Source organism: Somniosus microcephalus, chromosome 6, assembly GCF_052327205.1.
Source record: "Somniosus microcephalus isolate GS21.2 chromosome 6, FLI_Smic_1.0, whole genome shotgun sequence".
Taxonomy (NCBI): Eukaryota; Metazoa; Chordata; class Chondrichthyes; order Squaliformes; family Somniosidae; genus Somniosus; species Somniosus microcephalus.
Genome location: NC_140992.1, coordinates 31563128 through 31584385, shown reverse-complemented (window position 1 = coordinate 31584385; position 21258 = coordinate 31563128). Strand labels below are relative to the sequence as shown.

At 45.0% G+C, this 21258-nt stretch overlaps 1 protein-coding gene across 9 annotated transcripts in view; it reads left to right on the top strand.

The window, feature by feature from the left end:
• Positions 1–21258, top strand: part of agfg1a (ArfGAP with FG repeats 1a) — a 100560-nt gene that overhangs the window by 57032 nt on the left and 22270 nt on the right. For 6 of the 9 annotated variants that reach the window (XM_085989946.1, XM_085989942.1, XM_085989945.1 and 3 more), the window contains 2 exons: positions 8643–8714; positions 20256–20450. In XM_085989946.1, the coding sequence (XP_085846072.1) occupies positions 8643–8714; positions 20256–20450 (267 nt within the window). Of the gene's footprint in view, positions 1–5456; positions 5580–8642; positions 8715–20255; positions 20451–21258 lie in introns of all 9 variants that reach the window. The other 3 variants (XM_085989944.1, XM_085989949.1, XM_085989948.1) reach the window with 2 other exon arrangements.

The window sequence follows — 21258 nt, the reverse complement described above, 5'->3', positions numbered from 1 at the left end:
ACTCAGGGTGGTAGGTTTGTGGAATTTGCTGCCCCAGAAAGCTGTGGAAGCTACATCATTAAATAAATTTAAAACAGAAATAGATAGTTTCCTAGAAGTAAAGGGAATTAAGGGTTACGGGGAGCAGGCAGGAAATTGGACATGAGTCTAGGTTCGGAATGGTCGTGGCCCTGTGGGTAGTGGAGCGGGCCCTCAGCACCACTTTTGAAGGTAAGTACTGTGAAAATATAGGGACAGAGTGATCTCCTGGACGAGTTTCGATCGCCTAGATGGGTCGGAGAGGAATTTCCCAGATTTTTTCTCCCAAATTGGCCATTGGGTTTTATATCTGGTTTTTCGCCTCTCCCGGGAGATCACATGGGTTCGGGTGGGATGGAGAGTGATAGAAGATTTGAGGTTAGGATCAGATCAGCCATGATCTTATTGAATGGTGGAGCAGGCTCGAGGGGCCGATTGGCCTACTCCTGCTCCTATTTCTTATGTTCTTATGTAGATCACCAATATGACTCTACTGTTATACAGCTACACTACTGTTGCAGAAAGGTTGCATATACACAGACCCAAAGACTCAAATCTCTAATTAATTGATTCTTGTGTCAGTTGAGAAGAGCCTTCAACAGAAATGTGGTCAATATTAGGTAAAATATATGACTTTCTAAAGTAAATAAAAAATTGAACTTGTTTGATTTAGAAAAGTTTGTGATATTTATAGACAGACAAGACTTTGGAAAGAATCCGGAAATGTGTTCTTGTTAAAACAATTAAAGGATGGCTTGTGGATTGGAGCAGGCACGTTGACGATCTAGGGAAAGGAGGTTTGGTGCAGGGTGACCTGTGTCTCGATTTAAAACTCGTGGAGATCATTTTTCCCATCAGTTTTATAACCATAGTGCTGCTGAATGACTGACAGTATCAGTACTTACCCATTCATCAACACACAGCTGTTTTGATGCAGACTGAAATACCTCTTATTGCACTCTCTAAAGCACACCCCACATCCGGTAGTTGTGTAGTTCTTCATGGAGGAAAAATTGGATATCGCCCATTTTGGAGCGCTAATATTGGCTGGTGCTAATTATCACCTCCGACTGCAAAATTTGCCTCTATCACCCCTGGAGGTGATTTGAGCGCTAAATCAGGCGCTACACACCTCTCTTAAGGCGCAAACGTCAGGGAGCGAGGCACTACCTCAGAACGCTACTGAAGCTCAGGTGATGTCCGTTACCATGGAAGCCAGACAGATCGGCACTGTCCAGTTCTTAAAGGGAAAGGGCCATTTTGCTCGCAGCCGCACCCTGCTCATTACAGCCTTGAATCTCGGCCTGGAGGGACCTCTAAAGCAATTGTGTTGGAAGCACTAATGGATAGGCCCAGGGAAAGAGCTCGGCGCTTAGGAACCTCAAAAGTGGTGCTGAGGGCCAAAACTCCTTAGGACAGCATTAAATCTTTCCAGATGTCTCTCCCTAGAGTCTTAGAAGAGGTGGCTGCAGAGATAGTGTATGCATTGGTTGTAATCTACCAAAATTCCCTGGATTCAGGAGAGGTCCCAGCAGACTGGAAAACTGCAAATGTATCGCCCCTATTTAAGAAAGGAGGGAGACAGAAAGCAGGCAACTATCGACCAGTTAGCCTAACATCTGTCATTGGGTAAATGCTGGAGTCCATCATTAAGGAAGTGGTAGCAGGACATTTAGAAAATCATAATATAGTCAAGCAGAGTCAGCATGGTTTTATGAAAGGGAAATCATGTTTGACAAATTTGCTGGAATTCTTTGAGGGTGTAACGAGCAGGGTGGATAAAGGGGAACCAGTAGATGTGATGTATTTGGATTTCCAGAAGGCATTCGATAAGGTGCCACATAAAAGGTTACTATGCAAGAGAAGAGCTCACGGGGTTGGGGGTAATCTATTAGCATGGATAGAGGATTGGCTAACTAACAGAAAACAGAAAGTTGGGATAAATGGGTCATTTTCAGGTTGGCAAACTGTAACTTGTGGGGTGCCACAGGGATCGGTGCTGGGGCCTCAAATATTTACAATCCACATTAATGACTTGGATGAAGGGACTGAGTGTAATGTAGCCAAATTTGCTGATGATACAAAGCTAGGTGGGAAAGCAATTTGTGTGCAGGACGCAAAGAATCTCCAAAGGGATATAGATAGGCTAAGTGAGTGGGCAAAAATTTGGCAGATGGAATATAATGTGGGAAAATGCGAGGTTATCCACTTTGGTAGGAAAAATAAAAAAGCAAATTATATTATTTATATGGAGAGAGATTACAAAATGATGCGTTACAGAGGGATCTGGGGGTCCTTGTACATGAATCACAAAAAGTTAGCATGCAGGTACAGCAAGTTATTAGGAAGGCAAATGGAATGTTGGCCTTTATTGCAAGGGGAATGGAGTATAAAAGTAGGGAAGTCCTGTTGCAACTGTACAGGGTGTTGGTGAGACCACACCTGGGGTACTGCGTACAGTTTTGGTCTCCTTATTTAAGGAAGGATATACTTGCATTGGGGGCAGTTCAGAGAAGGTTCACGCAGTTGATTCTGGAGATGAAGGGGTTGTCTTATGAGGAAAGGTTGAGCAGGTTGGGTCTATACTCATTGGAGTTTAGAAGAATGAGAGGGGATCTTATTGAAACATATAAGATTCTGAAGGGGCTTGACAGGGTAGATGCAGAGAGGATGTTTCCCCTCGTGGAGGAATCTAGAACTAGGGGGCACCCTTTTAAATCGGAAATGAGGAGGAATTTCTTCTGAGAGTCGTGAATCTTTGGAATTCTCTTCCCCAGAGAGCTGCGGAGGCTGGGTCATTGAATATATTTAAGGTGGAGATCGACAGATTTTTGAATGATAAGGGAGTCAAGGGATATGGGGAGCTGGCAGGGAAGTGGAGTTGAGGCCAAGATCAGATCAGCCATGATCTTATTGAATGGCGGAGCAGGCTCGAGAGGCCAAATGACCTACTCCTGCTCCTACGTCTTATGTTCTCTCTCAACCTGCGTGTACCAAAAATTTTGCCGACAAGAAAAGGCAGGAAGCGCCCACCTTTAAATAATGCTCCTGCCGCCCCTTCCTGACTTGAAAACGTTCCCCACTACCTGTTGTTCCTAGCGGCAGGCGCTAATGCAGGGGGCGCGACTCAATATCCAATCCGGAGCGTAGAACGCTTGACTAATGTCACAATCTGCGGGCACAGGAGATCGTGGCAGTAGTGTTTAGCGCTGCCGCAAAATGACTGGTCAATTTTGCGAGCGACGCTAAAATCGCCACGCTCAGGCGCTAAGTTCCTAGCGCCCCCCCCCCCCCCCCCCCCCCCCGTGTAGTTGTTGCAAATTTGGGTCTTGTGTTAGATATTCCTTCAGGTATAGCGGTGCTAGTCACTCCCATAAGTGGTCTGAGGGTCTTAATGTCTAACTATACAGAAGCATCACCTGGGGCGTATCTGGCCTTGTCTTACCCATGTTTCCTGGTGCACCTTCAAAAAGATTGGAGTGGTGCGTGTGTGAAAGACACAAATGTCTGGTGATCTGAACTATATACTTGAGTCTTTCAGATGTGCACCACTCCGATCTTTTTGAAGGCGGACCAGGAAACACTTGGCAAGACATGGCCTAATACAAACCGGTAAGCTGCTTTATTTTACACCAGGTGAAGAATAGTTATAAACAGACTCATTTACTTCAATCACTTCAACTTGTGTTCATCTAATAACACAAAATAATGAACCGCTACACTTCTCCCCCTCCACCATCTTCCCTCTGCATTTTAACCTTCTGAGTCCGGTGAAAACGTACCCGTGTAGCTTTTTAAAAAAAAAAAACTGACTCTATTTTTGTCTCCGTTTTTATCTCTCTTCACAACCAGAGGGGAGAGCCTATACCCGACATCCCCTGCCAAGCACCCAGGGCCAAGGACAATGAGTACGAGGTGTTTATCAATTACCGAAACAGGCTGATGAGTTGCTGATTGTGTACAGTCTTTGGAGAAACAATTTCAATGACTAGGCCATCAGCATTTTTAACGACCTTTCATCTCGGCGCTGCTTTTTTCAAACATGTGTGAATACACTTGTCTCCAAAAACCCAACATTCAAATGTAAATCTTTCCCAAATCCTTCCTGTGGGGAAAATGGTCAGAAATCCCAAAACATAGCACACCTTTTCCTCCCCCCCCCCCCCAACCCTCGCGAGAGCTCTGTGGCTCACTCACAAAGACCATGTTGGATCTTTTACGTCCAGCTGCGATAATGATTGAAAAGAACCAACAATCACACACCCTTTTTTCAATCGTTAAACATAGGTCCGGCATTCAGAGATCAATGTTCAATGCGCCATCAATACATTTGAGTGAATCCGAGTAGAACTCTGCCCTCAACTTCACAGCGATATGACAGCACAATGAATTGTAGCTTCATATTGCTGTGAAGATAGAGCTAATATTACACTCAGTGGTACAATACAAAAATGGCATTAATGTGCTCATCTAATTCGACTCTCCGTTTCTTCTAAAGGTAATTAGTCTTCCTCCCGAGCAAGATTCTAATAGGCACCAGCAGCCTTTTGGTACCTCCTTCCCGTGAATTTAGAGATGAATGTCAGCAGGCCATTCAGTTGTGGAGGAGTGCAGCACAACACTGACAAATCTTATCTTCACCTGATGCCCACGTGCACTTTCCAACAAAAGTGAGCAGGACCCTTGCCTGGTTTTTTTTCCCCCCTCTTTGCTAATTGTAGTGCCCATTGCTCCAGTGAAAATTGGCTGACTCTGTAGATCAACCTGGAATCTTGAGCTATTGGAAGAACCCTTCTCGCTCACTTGCTTATGATTGTGCAAGCGTGCTTTTTCTCTCTTCCTTTATTTCACTTGTTTCTCTTTCTCCCTCCCTCATTAATCTGTCTGTAGGATTTTCTGGTGCTGGAATTCAGTGTTTCCCCCACCCCCACACACTTTCCAGAAAAAGAAAGCTCTTTGGAAGTGAGGCAACTTCAGCCCAAACGAAATGACTGTTTTGGAATTGCTGGGCCTTGGAAAAAAGGAAGATGCACATCCTGGGGGTCTGCTATAGTGCATTATTGGCAGAGGCCAGGGAGCAGCTGCCGAGGAAGGTGCTCCATGTGGGAAGATTTCACAATGAAAGTTTAAAAAGAAAAGACAGTTTGGTTTGCTTGATTGAGGGAGAGAATGTGATTACCATATAGCAATTAGTACAAGTGGATACAATTCAAGATGGGTTATATTAAACCACTTACGTATTGATTGTTTTTTTTGAGAGTACTATATTTATTGAAGACCCTATAGGTGTCTGGTATCATCTGCACTTTCTGTACTGTTTGGGACATTAATTCATTCATGGTGTTCTGTTTGTTTATTGTGCATGACTTTCATAACCATTAACATGTCTATTTTTGGTTTTCTTCTTCCATCCCTTTTCCTCCATGTTACTGTTACAGCTCCAACCCCTCTGAATACAGATTTTGCAAACTTTGATGCGTTTGGAAGTTGTAATGCTTCTGATAATTTTGGAAGTTTCTCTTCAGCAAGTCTACCACCTTTCCAGTCCAACAGTGCAGGAAGTGCTGGTTGTAACTGCCCAGCTTTGCTTTTAGAAATTGAGAGGGGTGTGTGTGTGTCTCTTTCTGTTGGAACAAGGCAGCTCTAAAGGATTCAGTCAGTACAAACATCTTCGGTTCTCATTTTCAATCCATTTTGTATTTGTAAAAGCAGAAAATGTTGAGAATATAGTCCATCAGCATCTTAAAAGAGAAAAGCTAGGCCAATGGGTGTATGCCTTCAATCAGAATAGAAAGAAAAAAACACCGTCTTTTCTCTTTTCACATGCTGTATATTTCCAGCATTTTCTGTTTCTTATTTCTGATTTCCAATGTTTGCAGATTTCTTCTTATCTCATTTTATTTTCACAACTCCTTCTGTTTTGTTTTCTTTAGACCCATTCTGTCATGTTTAAAGTGTGTGGATCTATGTGCCCATTAAAATGAAGGGGGTTAGAAAAAGAATGGTAAAAGAAAATAAAAAACTAGAAATAACAACTCACATTTATACAGCGCCTTTAATGTAGTAAAATGTTCCAAGGCGCTTCACAGGAGCGATTATCAAACAAAATTTGACATAGCCACGTAAGACGATATTAGGACAGATGAAAGAGGTAGGTTTTAAGGAGCGTCTTAAAGGAGGAGAGAGAGGTAGAGACGGAGAAGTTTAAGATGGGAACTCCAGAGCTTAGGGCCTAGACCGCTAAAGGCCTGGCTTCCAATGGTGGAGCGATTAAAATTGGGGATGCGCAAGAGGCTAGAATTGGAGGAGCACAGAGATCTTGGAGGGTTGTTGGGCTGGAGGAGGTTACAGAGGTAGGAAGGGGCAAGGCCATGGAGGAATTTGAAAGCAAGGATGAGAACTTTAAAATCAAGGTGTTGCCGGACCAGGAACCAATATATGTCAATCAACACAGGGGTGATGGGTAAACGGGACTTGGTGCGAGTTAGGATATGGGCAGCAGAGTTTTGGACTGGCTCAAATTTATGTAGGGTGGAAGAAGGGAGGCTGGCCAGGAGTGCGTTGGAATAGTCAAGTCTAACAAAGGCATGGATTAGGGTTTCAGCAACAGATGAGCTGAGTCGGGCGATGTCAGAGGTGGAAGTAGGCAGTCTTGGTGATGAAGTGGATATGTGGTCAGAAGCCACAAATACCACAGCAAGGTTGTGAACGGTCTGGTTCAGTCTCGGACAGCTGCCAGGGAGAGGGATGGAGTCCGTGACTAGGGAATGGAGTTTGTGGCGGGGACCGAAGACAATGGCTTCGGTCTTCTCAATATTTAGCTGGAGGAAATCTCTGCTCGTCCAGTACTGGATGTCGGCCAAGTAGCGTGGCAAATCAGAGGGTGGAAGAGTAGAGAGGTGGTGTGGTAGAGCTGGGTGTCGTTGGCGTACATGTGGAACCTGATGTGTTTTCGGAGGATGTCGCCAAGGGGCAGCGTGTAGATGAGAAGTAGGAGGGGGCCAAGGCTACATCCTTGGGGTCTCCAGAGATAATACAAGATGCCAAACCAAGGATCTTTGAATAGAAACAGAAAGGCACCAGGATTAGTTTCCAAATGAGCTACAAACTCATTCGGTAAAAGGTCACTTTCAAGTGGAGGTACATGCTGAGTGGACATTGTGGTGTGAATATTGTTAGCTGGAATTAACAGCTAGAATTGAAAGCTGGGATTAGGTATCATTATGAGGCAAAGTTGCAAAAGCTGGAAATGTTTACACTGGAGAAGTAAAAGCCCAGGGGTGATCTTATTGAAGTGTGCAAGGCTCTAAAGGGTATCGAAAAAATAAATATTTAATATATCACAGGCAAGACAGCATAGACTCAAATTTAGAAGAGGGTGGGTGAAAAGACAAGTTATAATTTAATTATGCCAAAGGTGTCAAGGGAGACACTGGGGCTGGATTGTATATGAAAATTTGAGAGACTTGAATTAAGTACAGCGACCAGCCAGATGGAGTGCAATGGTATTTTGTAGTTGTGAACGTTCTTATATTCTGTTCCACACATGAATAGCTCATTTCCTAGCAGATCATGTACCAATTTCTCTGACTTTGAAATACAGAACTTCCCTGATGTAATGAGAATTTTGAAATAGACAAGAGTTGGTCTGAAAGCATCTTTTAATTTTTTTAAGCTGTTTATAATTAATACCTCACCAGCTCTTCATTCTGAGATCATGGCCCAGAAATTCGGGTCGGGGGCTTCCCGCGGGTGCAAGCCCCCGATCTGCACTTACCTTGCGCGCCGGCTGTTGAGCTGTAGGGCCCCATAGAATTCCGATCCGGGGCCTGGTTCAGCTGCCGGCGCGCAGTGCTTGCGTATCCCAGGGGCGCAGTTAGTTCAATGCGTCCCCTGGGATCACGTGGGCCATGGGCAGCCAATCGGAGCAGGGAAAAGCCCATTCATAAGTCTGACAGGAAGAGCTGTCAAGACTTATAAATACTATGGCCCCAAAATAGCAGTAAACCTTCAAATAATTTTTTTTTTTAATCACATTTTTAAAATAAACTATAAATTACATGAAATAACTATTTTAAACAATAATTTAAATTTTTGAAAAAAATAATTTTATATTCTAACGGGGCTAAAAATAAACTTATCTTGCTTTAAAGTATTTAAAAATAATAAACCTGTGGAAAAAATGTTTTAATTTTAATTAATTCACCACTTACCTTATAAAAAGCAGGCCTTACGAACCCGGAGAAACCTGTATATAAAAAAAAACCTAAGTTTGATGCGCACACGCATCCTCCCCCACGCACGCGTTCGACCTCTGAACCTCTTCGTTCAGAGGAACGGAAGTGCCGGTTTCCCACGCATGCGCAGTGCATGCAGGAAACCGGCACTTCCATTGGGCCTACGGGTGAGTACCCCGTGCGTACTCACCCGTGGAGACCCGAATTTCTGGGCCCATATATTTACAGTATTTGGATTGACTCAACCCGGAAGACGGTACTTGAAGCTTGGCCGAACTTGTTGCCACTCATTTGGTCTTGTGTCTGTAAAACACGTTACTTTTTAAATTTCATTTCTGTTCTTTTGTTTCCCTATTGATTTCCCCTCCATATCTCCCCTCTTTTCAGCCTTCAGAACACTTTCATCAGGCTGCAGTTTTGGTGACTTTATCTCTGCTTTCCCTCTCCCAGCTGCCCACAGTAAGTGCTATTTTAGTGTAGGGACCTTGGCTCCAGGGTTTCTTTTCTATGTTCAGCTCAGTCTTAGTGTTATTTATATTCTATCCTTTCTCTTGTATTATTATGTTCTGTATTACTTATGTTATTTTAAGTTCAAGAAAGTCCTGAGGCCTAGAAATTCAGTATCGCCACGTTTGGGGCGTTATAGTCGAGCGGGCGTGAAATTTAGCGCCCAGCGCAAATTATCGCCACCTTCAGCTAAATTGACCTGCTTCGCCCCAAGAGGTGCTTGGAGCGCTAAAGCAGGCGCTGCACGACTGTCCTAAGGCGCTAAGCCGGAGAAGCGAGGCACTACCACCAAGGGCGGGCGCAGCGCAGGTGCGGCCAGTTAGCGATTGCACGCAGACACGCTGGCGCCGGTCAGCTCTTAAAGGGGGAGGGTCGATTTGGATTGCTGCCACACCCTGCACATTGGAGCCCTGATTCTCGGCCTGGACAGACCTGCTGCCACATTCTAACGCCTAGGACCATGGAGAGGGCCAGGGAGCGAGCGCAGCGGTTCAGTGAGGGGGCCCTGAAGGTTCTGGTTGGCGCAGTGGAGCACAGGCGATCTATCCTGTTTCCGGACAGTGGCAGGAGGCCGCTGCCCACCGACTACCGCAAAGCTTGGAGGGAGGTGGCACACAGAGTGACCTCCAGCAGCATGGTACCTAGGACCCCTGTGCAATGCAGGAAGAAGTTCAACGACCTCACTCGGGTTGTCGGGGTGAGTACCCTTTCCAGTATCCTCTTCATCCCTGCATATGCACCTCACTTTATGGCCAAAGGGTCCTGAAAGCCCCAATGCCCAGCCCTCATCCAACACCTATGGGCCTTTCATGAAACTCACATGCACATGCACCACTTTACACACTAAGGGCTATTCCATCATGGGAGGCAGTGCAGCCAAGATCCGGGCTTCACACTGTACTCAGAATAAAGAATAGATTTGCCTTCCAAAACTAGGCTTTATTAACTTTAAAATCTGCAGCACATCTTCCCACATCCAGTCCCAACCAAAGCTGGAAAAGAACTGAATTTAAGGTGGCCACCACACATCATGTGACATCAACTACCAATGAGATTACAACATATATCCCAAGGCAGTTAACAAACAACCAATCACAATACTTTTACTAAACAAGGAATAATCACCACACTCTTGCAGGGCAAGCTGGCCCGCAATAGGAGGCAGCAGCAACGGACCGGGGGAGGCCGGCCTCACCTTAAAGACCTCAGCGATCTGGAGCAGCGAGTCCAGCGCATTATGGCAGGCCGGATGATTGGCCCCGTCGCCACTGGAGATGCCGACCCCGTTCTGGACAGCAATGGTAAGGTCATCACCTTTTCACCTCTCTCCTTCCACTTGTGCCTCACACCAGCATCCTTTGCCACTGTCGAACCAATGCAGTGCATTGCAGCACTCATGCCTCCCTCGCTGCCGCCCTGTCCTCATGCTAAAGCAACTCTTGTACCTCCCTGCTTTCAGATGGTGAATCGCCAGGTGAGGAGGCGGGCCCTCAAGCTGCCACTGTGAGTGATTCTGAAGGCGATGAGGAAGAGGAAGCCGGACCATCAGTGCCACCCTCCGCCGAGGCAGCCCATGGCCATAATGGGGACACGTCTTCCCTGGAGGGGAACAGGGGGGAAGGGTCTGAGGAGGGTGAAGCTCCAGGGCCCAGCGGGCTGCAGCAACGCGGTGGGGGGGGGGGGTTAGGGAGCTCGGTGGCCTTCTCCCCGGAGGGAGAGTCTGGCCTCCAGTCCTGCTACAGTGAGCGCAGAAGAGGTGCGGCTCCTCGCTGAAATGGGCGCCCAGGCGGAGCAGAGACACACTGAGCTCATGGCTGCAGTGGCAAGGATGCCCGACTCCATAGAGTCACTGGCAAGGAGTGTCCAGGACTTCGGTGCAGCACTGGCAAGGAGTCTGCAGGACTTCGGTGCAGCACAGGCGGCTTCCACGCAAGTGCTTACTGGAGCAATGCAGTCAGTGGCTGGTCTGATGCAGACACAGATTGAGGCCACACGAGCACTGACTGCTGCCACCCTTGCTGCATCGGGCACGAATCGCCGGGGCCCTCGCCGCACAGCAGAAGGCCAGCAGTCTCTGCTTCAGCAGATTGCTCCGCATGCTGCAGTGCTGCCCCGTGGGAGTGCCAGTGTGTCGTCCGACCAGGGAGACCATTCCTGCTGCCAACACTGTCACTCCTCCACTGCAGCTGCCACCACCCATAGGACAGAATGCTGCTGCCCATGCAGAGTTGGAGCAGTCAGCAGCCGGGCCCTCCAGGCCCAGAGCTGGTCCAGGCCGTCCCCCAAGGGCATCTGCCGACTCCGTTTCTGACACTCAGCAACCTTCCCCCAGCTTTGCTGCAGCCACTGGGGTCCCATTGCAGAGGAGCTGCAGGGTGGGATGGGGCCAATCTCGCAAGCGAAGCAGATCACCCTCGAAGGCCAAAAAGTAGGAGGTGTGGCAAAATGCTGTTAATTTTTTTTAGTGAAGGCCGAGGATCGTGGTCATTTTTTGTAAACTCTTTTGGTCATTGTCTCCAGTTTTGGGGGTTTCTCTATTACTTTATCATGCGGGAAGGGCACACAGTTTGTTAAATAAATAATTGTCTTTATTCAGAGTGTGCATGTTTGCTCTTTGAACTATTTGTGACCTTGACCGGCTCGGGTTGCGGAACGGTTCCATTCATGTTCTTTCAATGGCTCAAGCCATTCCCTCAGAGGGGGCCTAGAACCGACTTGCAATAAGCCGCTGACGGACGGCCCTTGCACTTTGTGCCTCCCTCCCGTCTTGGTGCTCCTCCTCCTCCTCTGCTGGCGCTCCAATGTCTGCTGGCAGTGGCTGAGTCCTGAGGATTGCCAGGTTGTGCAGCATGCAGCACACTACAACGAAATGGGAGACTCGCTCAGGCGAGTACTGAAGGGCTCCCCCAGAATGGTCCAGACAGCGGAACCGTTGCTTGAGCACACCGATTGTGTGCTCAATGATGTTTCTGGTCGCTTGATGGCTCTCATTGTATCGTTCTTCAGCAGGGGTGCTGGGCGCATGGAGCAGGGTCATCAGCCAGGTGCACAGAGGATAGCCCTTGTCCCCGAGAAGCCAGCCTCCTGGGTGAGCCGGGGCTTCGAAAAGGTCTGGCGCAGGATGAAGGCGTCGTGGCTGCTGCCTGGAAAGCGGGCATTGACAGCGAGTATCAGCTGTCGGTGGTCACACACCAACTGCACGTTCAACGAATGGAACCCCTTCCAGTTGCGGCAATCCTCGGCATTCTCTGGAGGCACCCGCAATGACACATGCGTACAGTCAATGGCGCCCTGGACCATGGGGAGGGCCACTATTGTTGCAAATCCCATTGCGCGCTCTTGCTGCTTGTCATGGGGAAGGAAATGTACTGACGTCTCCTTTTGAAGAGGGCATTCGTAACTTGGCGGATGCAGCAATGCACCGCGAACTGGGAGACATTGCCAATGTCCCGAGTAGTGGATTGGAAGGAGCCGGTGGCATAGAGGTTGAGAGCCACTGTCACCTTCACTGCCACCGACAGAGACGTCCTGCTCCTCAGCTGAGGCTGCAGATCTGGCTGAAGCAGGTGGCAGAGCTCAGTGACCACCTCCCTGCTGAATCGAAGCCTCCGAATACACTGCTCCTCAGACATGTTGAAGTAGGAGAACTGCTGGCGGAATACCCTGGGAGGGTAAGGTCTCCTGTGCTGATGCCTGTTGGTCCTCCTCCGTCTGGCCATGATTGGCACTCTCTCTCGGCGTCTCTGAGCCCCCTCAATGCAATGGAGAAACCCAACGTTTCCACCCATTGCAGCCCCCATAATATGTGGCCACTCAAGGCTATGGCACTGAAAAATCAATCCAACTGCAAAGTTCTGGGCTGAAGCCAGAAGTACCTGTGCGAGCGCTGACTCAATGCAGAAAGCTCTCTCCCTTTGTCTCTCTGCAAATCTCTCTCACAGAAGGAGTGGTCAAAAAATGGCTACCACTAAGAAGCCAGGAAGAGCCCCATTTAAATAGCGCCCCCCCAGCCCCACAACAACTGGGAACCGTTCCAGTCAACCAGTTGCTGGGCGCGCCAGGTGCAAAGAAGGGGGGGCGCCACTGAAGTTCCGGTTCGGGGCGCCCCAAGGGCGTTGCACCATGAAATGACGTCAGGATCTGCGCGCGCAGCTGAGCGGGTGTTGCGGTTTTGCGCCACCGCTCAATGTCGCGAGAGGCGCAAGTCTCACCGCGCCCGGGCGCTAGCCGCTTCACACCCCACTTATCGCCCTCTTAAGGTGCTAACGGCTGGCGCTAACAACTGAATTTCTCCCCCTGAATCTTTCACTCAGAATTCTCGTGTCTGTTTTGGATACCTGTGGCTAGACGTTCTACAATTTCTTTAACTGCTCTTTAATTACTTTTGTTTCAAGTTTTCTACACAGATACACTAATTCATCTCATTTGTTATATTCCTTTATAGGCTTTTAAAGGACCAACTTTTGATGAAATTTTGCCCTCAGCAAGGGTGCTAGGGCATGAAACGCTTTTCCACTTTAGGCACCCATTGTCGACATCAAGTGCTCCCACGGCAGTTAAAGCATTGGTTAGATGCAGAAGAAAGTTCCTATTGGTCCTTCAACACTGCCTCACCAATGTCAATTTTTTTTCTGAACCCCCACACCAGACATTCTTGCATGAGTTCACCAATTTGTAACTAATTGTGATTTTGTGCTGTGGGTAAGATTTAGTTGAAGCTAAAATAAAAACAAAAACTGCTGTAAATACTCAGCAGGTCAGGCAGCGTCTGTGGAGAGAGAAACAGTGTTAACGTTTCAACGTTAGTTGAAACTACCCAAGCTCGTATTGGACTTCCACAACCAACGGAGAAAAGACATTTTTATCATTCAGTCTGGTTAGATTTAAACCCATGTGAAGAATAGTGCTGTATTATACCACCCAGCTAGAATAGTGCTGTATTATACCACCCAGCTAGAATAGTGCTGTATTCTACCACCCAGCTAGAATAGTGCTGTATTCTACCACCCAGCTAGAATAGTGCTGTATTATACCACCCAGCTAGAATAGTGCTGTATTCTACCACCCAGCTAGAATAGTGCTGTATTCTACCACCCAGCTAGAATAGTGCTGTATTATACCACCCAGCTAGAATAGTGCTGTATTATACCACCCAGCTAGAATAGTGCTGTATTATACCACCCAGCTAGAATAGTGCTGTATTATACCACCCAGCTAGAATAGTGCTGTATTATACCACCCAGCTAGAATAGTGCTGTATTCTACCACCCAGCTAGAATAGTGCTGTATTCTACCACCCAGCTAGAATAGTGCTGTATTCTACCACCCAGCTAGAATAGTGCTGTATTCTACCACCCAGCTAGAATAGTGCTGTATTATACCACCCAGCTAGAATAGTGCTGTATTATACCACCCAGCTAGAATAGTGCTGTATTACACCACCCAGCTAGAATAGTGCTGTATTACACCACCCAGCTAGAATAGTGCTGTATTACACCACCCAGCTAGAATAGTGCTGTATTACACCACCCAGCTAGAATAGTGCTGTATTATACCACCCAGCTAGAATAGTGCTGTATTCTACCACCCAGCTAGAATAGTGCTGTATTATACCACCCAGCTAGAATAGTGCTGTATTCTACCACCCAGCTAGAATAGTGCTGTATTACACCACCCAGCTAGAATAGTGCTGTATTATACCACCCAGCTAGAATAGTGCTGTATTCTACCACCCAGCTAGAATAGTGCTGTATTATACCACCCAGCTCCCTGTTAATTGAGGGTTTCTTTAAACCCTTGTTGTCTGTATCTGTGCCACTAGAAGCTTGAGACTCTGAGGATTTCCTTTCAGGGTTGTTATCTACCATTTTGCAATACTGCTTCTGTCTGTTGTAATTCCAAAACCAGTGGGATCAATGTAGAATGGACACCAGATTAATCAACAAATACAAAAGTTTTTGCTCTCATTTCTGTCGAATGCTCTCTAGCTTCTAACATTATGAATTACTTAATGAGGTCCAGAAATTGGATGAAATTGGGCTCTGTTTACACCTGTCTCCTAGTTTTGCTCCTCCTAATGCTTTAACTATTATGTTTCTGATGCAAACATGTTTCATATAAATTACATACTTTTAGATATGTATGTCACTTCCCCGCTGTGGTTGCTGTTTCTGTCTTTTTAAATACACACGGGGAACTAAAGTAGCAAATTTTACAATAGCCCTCAGTTTTGACAATTCAAACCTTGTTAAATGTTATTGTGTGCACCATCTTGAAATGTTCCTCAACTCTTAAGTCTTTGTACGTCGCATGTCGTTCAGAGATGAGCAAAAGCAGTCCTAGTGTGGACATCCACTCAGACTTAAATTAATTTAATTTTTCCTGCTTTTTGAGTGAATTGTCTTCACTGACCAGTGCTCAAGTGCGTTTCCCACTCATGGCTGCCCCCTCAGTTTGTGCAACATGTTAGTACATCAAGTGTCTAGACCTCTGCCATTGTGTTACGAGCCATTGTTTTAACTTTTTTTAAAAAAAGCTTAATGTAGAGATGAAATAAGATTTCTGAGAAATTGGGATGTGGAATGGTAACTGCTCTTCAATGCAGTAATCTGTTACTTAACTGCAGACTGGGACTAATGAGAGTGAGGAACTTAAAGTAATTAATATCAGTGGAGAAAAAGTACTTGGGAAAACTAGTCATAGAGTCATAATGGCACAGAAGGAGGCCATTTGGCCCATTGAGTCCATGCTGGCTCTCTGTAGAGCAATTTAGTCAGTCCCATTCCCCCGCTCTATCCCCGTAGCCTTGCAAGTTTATTTCCCTCAAGTGCTTATCTAGTCTCCCCTTGAAAACATTGAGTGTTTACGTTTCCACCACTTCCGTCGCCAGTGAATTCCAGGTCCTCACCACTCGCTGTGTTTTTAAAAAAAAAAAAAAAAAAAGTTTTCCCTCACATCCCCCCCCTATATCTCTCGCCCAAATGGGACTAAAAGCCGACAAATCCTCTGGACCTGATGGACTACATTCTAGGGTTCTAAAAGAGGTGGCTGCACAGATAATGGATGCATTGGTTGTGATCTTCCAAAATTCCCTAGATTCTAGAACGGTCCCAGTGGATTGGCAGGTAGCTAATGTAACCCCACTATTCAAGAAAGGAAGGAGAGAGAAAACCGGGAACTAGTGGCCAGTTAGCCTGACATCAGTCATCGGGAAAATGCTGGAATCCATTATTAAGGAAGTGGTAATAGGGCACTTAGAAAATCATAATATGTTTAGGCAGAGTCAACATGGTTTTATGAAAAGGAAATCGTGCTTGACAAATTTATTAGCATTCTTTGAGGATGTAACTAGCAGGGTAGATAAAGGGGAACCAGTGGATGTAGTATATTTGGATTTCCAAAAGGCATTCGATAAGGTGCCACATAAATGGTTGTTACACAAGATAAAGGGATTGGAGGTAATGTATTAGCATGGATAGTGGATTGGTTAATGGACAGAAAGCAGAGAGTTGGGATAAACAGGTCATTTCAGATTAGCAGGCTGTAACTAGTGGGGTGCTGCAAGGATCAGTGCTTGGGCCTCAGCTATTTACAATCTATACCAATGACTTAGAAGAAGGGACAGAGTGTAATGTATCCAAGTTTGCTGATGATACAAAGCTAGGTGGGAAAGTAAGCTGTGGGGAGGACGCAAAGAGCCTGCAAAGGGATATAGACAGGTTAAGTGAGTGGGCAATAAAGTGGCAGATGGAGTATAATGTGGGGAAATGTGAGGTTATTCACTTTGGGTAGGAAGAATAGAAAAACAGAATATTTTTTAAATAGTGAGAAACTATTAAATGTTGGTGTTCAGAGAGATTTAGGTGTCCTCGTACAGGAAACACAGCATGCAGGTAGAGCAAGCAATTAGGAAGGCAAATGGCATGTTGGCCTTTATTACTAGGGTGTTGGAGGACAAGGGTAAGGAAGTCTTGCTACAATTGTACAGAGCGTTGGTGAGACCACACCTGGAGTACTGTGTACAGTTTTGGTCTCCTTATCTAAGAAAGGATATACTTGCCTTAGAGGCGGGTCAACGAAGGTTCACTAGACTAATCCCTGGGATGAGAAGGTTGTCCTATGAGGAGAGATTGAGTAGATTAGGCCTATACTCTTTGGAATTTAGAAGAATGAGAGGTGATCTCATTGAAACATGTAAGATTCTGAGGGGGATTAACAGGATACTGAGAGATTGTTTCCCATGGCTGGAGAATCCAGAACTAGGGGGCATAGTCTCAGGATAAGGGGTCGGCCTTTTAAGACTGAGATGAGGAGGAACTTCTTCACTCAGGGTTGTGAATCTTTGGAATTCTCTGCCCCAAAGATGCTCAGTCATTGAATATATTCAAGGTTGAGATAGATAGATAGATTTTTGGAATCGAAGGATATGGGGATAGGATAAGAAAGTGGAGTTGAGGTCGTAGATCAGCCATGATCTTATTGAATGGCGGAGCAGGCTCAAGCCTACTAGAAGTATGGCCTACTCCTGCTCCTAATTCTTATGTTCTTATGTTGCTTTGTTCTTAGACTCCCAAATAACTGGTAGGCCTTAAAAGCAGCTTCTCACAGTGAATGTGCTGTTATTCAAAGGTGTAGCCTCTTCTTTATGTACTCTTATTTCGAGAGAGTGATATGTGTAATAAAACCTTGACATCCTATGAACCCAGTATTCCTTCCCCTCACTTCGCACAGCATGTGGAGACCTAGGTTATCCCATGCAAGGTCTCTACACAGTAAACGGTAATCAGGAACCTATCACTCTAACCTTGGCCAAAAATGGAAGTCAGATTGTATTTAAAAAAAAAAAAAAAAAAAAATTGTTGTAAATAAAGTGAGGCTGGAGGAATTCAGCCCAAGATGTCTTGATCCAGGAGCATGCAGATGATCGACATCCTTCATTGATGAGGACATGTTGTTGACTTGCCACACCAATCGTATGTGAGAACCGGTACAGTTGTGACTTCTCTCCCCATTCTCAGATGGCAGATAACTGGTGGAATTGAGCAGTGTTCTCGAACAAGTTTTGAACCATTATCCAAAAATAATGGAGTTTCTGATGCTTGTAAATGTAAGAGCTTTCCACCTGAGACAAGTAACTGGCACAACACCAATAATGCCGAGTTTGCAGGTTAAGGTATTTATATAGGATTTTAAACTGTTTACCTATTTCTACACAATATTGCTGATTTTTTTTTCCTAATGCAGAGAATAATGAGGTTAATGTGTACTCTACCCGAGTGTAGATTGAGGAGAGTTTGTGTAGACTAAGCCTATATTCTCTAGAGTTTAGAAGAGTGAGAGGTGATCTCATTGAAACATACAACATTCTTACAGGGCTTGACAGGGTAGATGCAGGGAGGATGTTTCCCCTGGCTGGGGAGTCTAGAACCAGGGGTCACAGTCTCAGAATAAGGGGTCGGCCATTTAGGACTGAGATGAGGAGAAATTTCTTCACTCAGAGGGTGGTGAATCTTAGGAATTCTCTACCCCAGAGGGCTGTGGAGGCTCAGTCATTGCGTATATTCAAGACAGATCGATAGATTTTTGAATATTAAGGGAATCAAGGGATATGGGGATAGTGCAGGAAAGTGGAGATGAGATAGAAGATCAGCCATGATCTTATTGAATGGCGGGGCAGGCTTAAAGGGCCAAATGGCCTACTTTTGCTCCTAATATGTTATGTATGTGAGGGAAGCATTTAGCCTGTGTAAATAATCCTTCATTTTGATTAGGACATTTTTTAAATTGAAGTGAAGTTCCAGCATTTGGAGGGGAACTTTTTTTTAGTAATAGTGAAATAAGTTAAAGAACTGTAAGAACAATGGGTTTCAGTATCCCAACAAATATATACCAAGGAACCAGACAAATCCTTAATTCCTTCAATCAACTCCTCAATAAGGAGCCGTTTACTGCCTAGCTTGGGTCCAAGAGTGAAAGATTCCTGAGTTTGGCATGCTGCACCATATTGCAGCACCATTTTTGGATTGAATTTGAGTTCACCTTACCAAGCCTCAATTAGGATACCCACAAACTATTGAGTGAATGTTGACTCTTTCCATATCATCAAGGCAGAAGTCAGGCAACAAGCTATGCACTAACAACTGTTTATTGACTATGAAGTCACAATTTTCATTAAACTGAGTATACTATCAATAAATAGATATAAATAACTATAGGCAGGCTTACCTATTATTTTAATAAATAATTAACATTAACAAAATGAATAACCAAGGTTGTAAAGGAAATTCATTAGTGCCTCCATAACTCAGCACTAATAGTTGAGATCAGTGCCTGAGACTACTGCAAATTGGTGAGGTTAAATTAGGATTAATTCCCTAGATAGCTGACAAGTTAACAATGTTTGTTAGCCTGTCTATTGGATTGATTAAAATCTATATGCTGGTGGTTAGCAATGTTTCCAGAGCTTATACGGCCTTGTCCTTATGAGCGGTGTGGTTGAGCCAGTTCTCCTTCCCTGGGACACAGGCATTAGCTTCTTGAATTTTGAGTTGATAAGTGGTGATATGGTAATCTGTTCCACTTGGATCCTCGGGTGCGACTGAACCCGCCTATGCACGAGTGGCAATATCTGAGATAGCTGGCCTATCTCTCGCCTTCCTTGATCTCAGACATTTTACAGTTAAGTGACACACTTCTGCCTGTAACTGGACAATTTGAGTTGTATACCTCTTACTCTCTGTCCTGGAAACACTTTGTAAGTGTGAAGGTATCTTTCTACATTTGCTAGGTAAAGGTTATTACAGAAGGAAACTAGAGAAGACATGTAGAATCTTCTAACTAACCAGAGTTCCTACAGCTAATGAAGACAAGAGAGGTCTGAGAGAATCTGCTGAGATCTGCCAAGCACTCCTTTATATACCTCCAATTCATCAGTCTGAGTGACACATGTAGCAGAAGGATCCCTCTTTCTGGTGTCAATCACTTCTAGCAGTTAGTAAGTCACCTAGGAAATCTTAAGTTAGTGAAGCATGGATACCTAGACAAGGCAGCTCCATTTTATAGCCCTCTTTACTTTTCAGTCTCTTCTTTAACAAAGGGCCCCACACAGGACCAAATAATGCATGGCATATTAATGTCACCCCCTGAGAACTATTTCCTGGGCCTGTTTCTTCCAAATGGGATTCCTATACACAAGTCTTTATGGCTTAATTGGCTTTAGGAACTTTCATGGTTTTAATTAGTTTCTCTTTCACAGCCACTTCCTAGCATTCAGTTCAACTGCTGACTCCATTTTGAGTGGCATCTTTAAGCTAAAACTCCATTTTGAGAACACATCAGGCAATTTAAAGGGCATTTTCTTTAGATTGTAGCCCTTTCTATTGTAAGTGTATTTTGTAGCAAATTATCAAGTTTTTGTTTTCTGTATTTGCTGCTATGGTTATGTAGTGCTGATGGCCAACTTTTCTCCGACTCTTCTTGTTCTTCTCTTAACAGGCGGATCCTCTGCATCAACTAATGTTAACTTTGCAAATTTTGATAACTTCCCAAAATCTTCTAGTGCCGACTTTGGAGCTTTCTGTTCTTCTGGGAATGACACAACAGTAATCAAAGCGCAAGCTGTTACTCAAGATAAATATGCAGCACTTGCTGACCTGGATAATGTTTTCAGCTACAGTACATCTACACAAGGTAAAACCACCTGTACATTATTCAGCTGCAGTAAGGCAGTGAATGATGTTGCGGTAAAGGTAGTCGAGTCCATCAGGCCTTCATTACCTACCCCAAATGGCTTTTTGACATGTGTGAGCTTGGGCATTGAGCATTGTCGTAGCATTGGACTGTTTTGGGGAAGATGGGGAGGCATTATAGGTGAGCCTCATCATCTCACTGACAACACACATGCATGTTCCAGCAGCAGGAGTGGGAACACCTGCCCGACCTGATACCTGTTATATCCTCACTGCTGCCCAGCTGAAATCACCAAAAATACCTGGGGCCTTCCTGGTCTGTATAACTCAGTAAGACACCACCAGTGCATATACCCACTGAGTTTTTTTTTTTTAAACCCATCACTACTTTGATCACATCACAAAATTCAAATATAGTTCCTTTAATTTTGATGAGATTCAGCAGCAGCTCTTATTGAGATCAGTTAGCTCTAACAATAGTACAATTGTGCATGAAAACATATTAGAAAGGAGCTAATGTTGGAGGGGAGGAGTCTATGATTAAAGAGGAAATATTTGACTAATATCTCTTGTCATGAGTCATTAATGACATTGTATCGTGGGATGCTGTGGAGGATGCTGACTGACCCACTTTAGCAATTCGGTTAAATAAAAAAAATCTTTTAGCTATTTTTTCATTTTCTTAAACAAAATTAACCTCAATTACTATTTTAATATCAATGTTTTCACAAAAGCTGATATTTGATCATATTATTTTGAGTTTCAAAAATACTCTCTTACAGGTTCCATAATCATCTTTTTGAATTCTT